The 5,388-nt window shown below is 37.1% G+C and overlaps 1 protein-coding gene across 1 annotated transcript; it reads left to right on the top strand.

Annotated features, from left to right (window-relative positions):
- The first annotated feature begins 1,141 nt into the window (after positions 1 to 1,141).
- Positions 1,142 to 2,331, top strand: LOC113332389. Its single transcript, XM_026578936.1, has 2 exons — positions 1,142 to 1,275; positions 1,948 to 2,331. Exons 1-2 carry the CDS (start codon positions 1,207 to 1,209, stop codon positions 2,311 to 2,313), a joined length of 435 nt encoding a protein of 144 aa, XP_026434721.1. The 5' UTR covers positions 1,142 to 1,206; the 3' UTR covers positions 2,314 to 2,331.
- The last annotated feature ends 3,057 nt before the right edge of the window (positions 2,332 to 5,388 follow it).

Below are 5,388 nucleotides of genomic sequence, written 5' to 3'. Positions count from 1 at the left end.
AGAGGTTTGAGACAGTCGAAATGCCTCTTCAGGTTGTAATTGTACAAATTTGTGTGTGGAAGTCAAAATTCCCCTTCAGGTTGTTGGTTGTTGTTGTTGTTTACAGATTGTTGTTGATTGTTGTTGTTGTTGTTGTTGTTGTTGTTGTATGTACAGATTGTTGTTTTTGATTTTGATTTATGATGTTGAAGATGAATTGTTGTGAATGAGTGGTAGTGGAAGGTGAAGAAACTCCATTAATGGAGGTTTGAGTTTCACAGGATCAGAAGAGAAAAAAATCCCCTACTGGTATCTGATACCATGAAAGAATCTGTGAATTGTAATATTAAGTTTATTCAAACAGACTCAAAACATTACAATAGAAGAAGAAGCTATTATATAGCTTCATTACAGAAAGTAATGTAACAGAGAATACAGCTGGAATAGGCTGGTGATGTGTTGTCAATAACTAATAAAAGGTTGACACGTGTATAGTATAGATGAGTCATCATAGCAGTCATAATTGCTCTAAACGTAGTAAATGAGATGTGCTCGACTTATCGAAGAATAAGGTTTAGGTGCAGAAGGTAAACGCCAAGGCTGATCGCGTAATTGGCATCAACCCACAGTGATATGTATGTCAAAGGTATATGCACACAAACAATTTTGTATTTTGACAATTTTTAATTTTACATTCTTATTTGCATAGGGCCTGAACCTTTTCCACCTTAAATTGGAAAACCCGAGGCTGTGCATATGAACCCATTTTCATAGTCATCACTTTATCCTATACCAAGGGGTGAATTGGGACGACGCCATAATCACCTTGTGCTCTTTCATACGTCTTCCGCTCCAATCAGGTCGAAAACCGGAGCCGAACTATATTCTAACTGTGCTAGACTTCTTCCCGGCCGTGAAAACTATCAGTTGTACTGTATAGACTTTTCTTGAGAACTATACTATATTATCTGCTGAGACTTTGGCCGTCCGGCCGGCAGTTTCTCTCTTAATTTGATGATCGAAACCGAGTTGTTATGGAACTGCTGAGTTGTTACGGAACTCGGATGTTCCGAAGTGGACCCACAATTATCGAAATTATAGAGTAGTGTGAAGTTGTACACGCATGGAATCGTGTTTCTGATCTGGGATGGCTGGGACAGGACTCTCTATAAATATAGGCTAGGCTAGGACAACAGAGCTAAAATCCATTATTTGTTTATTTATAAAATGATGATGAGTAACAGCAATATGAGTAGAAGATCAAGAGAGGGGAATCCTACGACACCTAAACCAACAGTACGTATGATTTTCATCTTCTTCTTAATTAATTAGCTATTGTTTTGAGTAATATTCTACAGCTATATATGTATTTATACAAATTCCTTTACTTTTCTTCTGATCTTGTTAAGGTGCTGAATTTTTTGATGATTTCGGTTATGTTTTTGAACAAAAAAAAATCAAAGTTGTCTGAACTTTCAAGTGATAATTAGCGTGAAAACATGGAGTCGGTTTTGATCATCCTAATTCTTCTGTTTGATATAGAGTTCGCTCCTCTCTTCTGGTTAAATTAGATTTATCTATCAGATAATGATCATTGTCTGGTTAATTTGATAATCTATCTGTCTTGAACCAAACCATGATAATCTTCGTAAAACCTACCTAACATGGCGTAGTCTTCACATGAGAAGAAGAATTCAGACCCAACCCAACTAACTATGGTACCACGTTGGACGTCATGACCCAACAAACTATCATCGCTAGCTATCAAGTAGGTCACATGTAATCCGTGACCAAGTCACGTACGTGATCCATGAGACACCAGCGCACCACAAACCCTTTCTTTCCCATTAAGGATTTGTTAGGGAGGAAGAGTGTAAATTGTGAGTACAGTGATAATATTCGTTGAGGCTAATTTTATTTGTCAAAGTGGTAAGGACGTCTTTGCTCATTTTATTTATTTAATTGCAGATGAAAACTATCAAGCGAATGGAATGGATTAATCCCATAAGTTGGGCGGCTAAGCTACTTAGTTTGCTGCATATAAAAGGTAAAACTCGTCGTGCTGATCTCCCTCGCAATATCATCCTAGACATACTTAGTAGACTTCCAGCCAAGCTGATTTACAAGTGTCAATGTGAGTCTAGACCTTTACAAGTTTTAACCACAGAAGTTGTGCAGATCGTGGACAATGAGTTGTTACTGAGACAACGGAATAGACTTGTGCTTTATAATATGCTTTCACATGCTTGTAAGATTTCTGAGATAATAGGGTCTATGGATAAAGGTATTCGAGCAGTTGTTTATGCTCCTAGAATTGCTTCCTTTCACTTGTGATAATAACGCATCCATAAGCCAGAGATCAAGGTTTACTTGAAATGTATTGACCTGGTACGATAGATGACTATGGTATTTCTGAAAGTGAATAAATCATCAGATTCATAGGTCACAATATGGTAATTGCCATTGGTGTCTACATATTTGAACGCCTTTGGAGGGTCTAGTTATAGTTAATTGTTTGTTTTTTTTTGCTATAAGAGATTTGGAAAATACTTTTATGTTTATGTCACCCACATATTTCGTTGCAGTTTGAAGTAGAGAGAGGGTTGGTCCTAAACGTATACTGCTAATATTTCATAAAGATTATTTATTTTGACTGTGTCTATAATTTATTACAATTCTCCATTACTCATAGCTTTAGTTTAGTTTCTCGGTAAAGTATATTCTGCAGGTTTGTTTCCTTACATCCATATCGTTTTTGGATTTGATTTTCACAGTTATTGGATTATTTGATGTTTGGTTAATTAATGGACGCATTGTAACAGTTGTATAATAAGGTATTGGGGCATAATCTTTATAAAATCTTAATAAAATGGGCGTATTATATTTGCAGAGCTAGAGTTGTTATGTTATTTCAAATGCAAATTAACATCATATTTCTTATTTTTTGCATTTTCTAATACATGCCGGTGCGCAAAATAACACAATCCTTGTAAGAGTTAATTCTGAGCTGCATGTAGAAGAAAAAAGAGTAAGGAATTTCAAGTGGTAGTTATATTTATCGTTTACTGTTTAAGCAAGACTAGAATATTGCTCGTATCACGCACCAGACACTTGTCAGTATCTTGTGTATTTAAATGTAATTGGATGTAATTTATTACTAACATTTCGACAATGAAAACCGATAGTTATCTGTGTTACATACCAAGAATAACATTTAGAAGAGTATTTTGTTCACTTCCCCATTCTTTGGTATGCGTGCAGTCTTGATGGGACTCTTTGCAGTAGCCACTTGACTCTTCACCATGCTGCCACCCTTATCTCCATTCTTGCTTAAGCCTGTATCATCAACTGAATTTTGATCTAGTCCCTGAAGACCCTGACCTGAGTTTGAAACAACTTGTATTGCGGACAATCCCCTTATAAACCCCCTTGTCAGCTGATACATTCTTAACTACAGCTGTAGAAACCCCGTCCCCATTAATTTTGTCCGAGACTTTTCCAGAATCTTTCCATGCTTCTTTGTTGACCATCTTGGTTTCAACTTCTTTGTACAGTTGCAAGAAGAATGCCCAAATACCTTACACACATTACACTTGGGAGGTTTCCATTGGTATTCAACCGGCATTTCCAAAATTCCAAGACCACCACCCTCAGGAACATCAGTGTGGAATCTAACTCCTGGAGCTGAAATAACACACAACATCAACATGAAGTTGTTTTCTTTTCTAGAACTTGGGTTTCATGTTTGAGAATATTGCCTACTAAATCTTATAGCAGAAAATATCTCAGTTCACTTACCGGTTGAAGAGTGTTGGGAGGATCTGCAAGTTGATATTTTTATCTAGAAGAGGTTATACTTTTTTGTTCATGTTCGCCGCATCTTCAGGATTACCATGATCGGCAGTAACAAGATAAATTCCACCAACTTGTTCGATCTCATCATGGATCATCGGAAGAGCAACATATCTATTGACTGAACAGCATACAAGATACAAATTTTAGAATTGTTTTTTGCTTAACTGCTTCCATATCTTCTTTAAAGTATCCAGATCTGCTCCCGTTCCAGAGTAAGGTAAGATGTCCTGAACTTAACAGCCTCACTGTTGAATGACATGATATCATATTAGAAATCAGCCACAAAATTATACAGCTTTACTCAACAACAAATTAAGAGATAAGAATATCCCCCATACCTGCAGGCAAAAGTACGGACACCATTGTGCACCAAGTATACACCACCAGAGCTTCTCAATATCTGGTGGTGCAAATAGATATATACTGGAGCATACCAGCATAACGGATCTTTGGGAATCTAGTGCGGTCAAAATCCTTGAAGTTGTCATACAATCCGCACGAAAGTTGAAAGTCACAACAGCATCACCGTCCAAAACTGGGCCACTATCATCGACTATGACAAATGGAGGCAAGTACTGGTCATTGGCCTTTGGTTCTGCCCTCAGTGTTTTTAAATGCTTCTAAAGCACTATTAAATTCGTATGCTGCTTCACCAAGAACTTGAGCATCCCATTCTCTTTTCACAACACCCAAGTCATTCTAATAATAAAGAAAGCTGTCAGTGCCCGGGTGAAGGCATTATTAACGAAAACATACAATTATATCATTCTATAATCAAGCACATGTGATCATGATTATACTTCCAACATAGTATGAGTTTTGCAATCTACAGGGTACCAGGGATAGCCCTAACGGAATATGGTCCTACAAGAAAGGTTACCTAACTTTGAGAGGTATTATTTTGCGTGGGAATATACCAGTACAAATGGTCTATTTCAGACAGAACAGATTTGGTGTATTTCTGCAAATAAAAACTTTAAGCTACAAATTGCCTGGTCAAGAGAGTTTCTAATACCTCGTAATGGTCCATTGTGGCATTCATGCGACATCACCAGACCCAATTCTGCATGAATGCTATCTGCTCGCAATTGTGCAAGGTCATTCTCAATAGTTTCAACAAACCCTACACTTGAACCATCCAAAATATCACGACCATCGGTGAGAATATGAAGGCGGATTCTTTTGGCACCCCTCCTAGTGTACTATGGAATACCAACAAAAGAGAACCAATCGTAAGACACCATAAAAACCTACTCATTTTGCTTCCTGATTGAAAGAAAATCTCAAATCTTGGTTTCACAATTTTAGCAACCTTTCAATAAAAGAAATCAGCTTTCAGATGAGCATTCAGCTCATAAGTATTAGGCCTAACATTAAATTTGCACCTGTACAACATGTACAATGACTCCACTAGTAATACATGCTAAGTGATGTCAAGTCTAACGAAGTCACCTTTGGCTAGTTCTTTGATTTCCTCAACACCTTCGTCACTGGGAGCCGCTTCATTTGTATCTGTTCATTAATTAAAGGTAAGGAAATCATATTACACCAAAA

The sequence above is a fragment of the Papaver somniferum genome, unplaced genomic scaffold (genome assembly GCF_003573695.1).
Source record: "Papaver somniferum cultivar HN1 unplaced genomic scaffold, ASM357369v1 unplaced-scaffold_131, whole genome shotgun sequence".
Lineage (NCBI taxonomy): Eukaryota > Viridiplantae > Streptophyta > Magnoliopsida > Ranunculales > Papaveraceae > Papaver > Papaver somniferum.
This window is presented reverse-complemented; position numbering and strand designations above follow the sequence as displayed.

Excerpts from the sequence above, each read along its gene's own strand:
- LOC113332389 (XM_026578936.1), top strand. The coding sequence starts at position 1,207 with ATGATGATGAGTAACAGCAATATGAGTAGAAGATCAAGAGAGGGGAAT. Across the intron at positions 1,276-1,947 it reads CTACGACACCTAAACCAACA|ATGAAAACTATCAAGCGAAT; the intron begins GTACGTATGATT and ends ATTTAATTGCAG.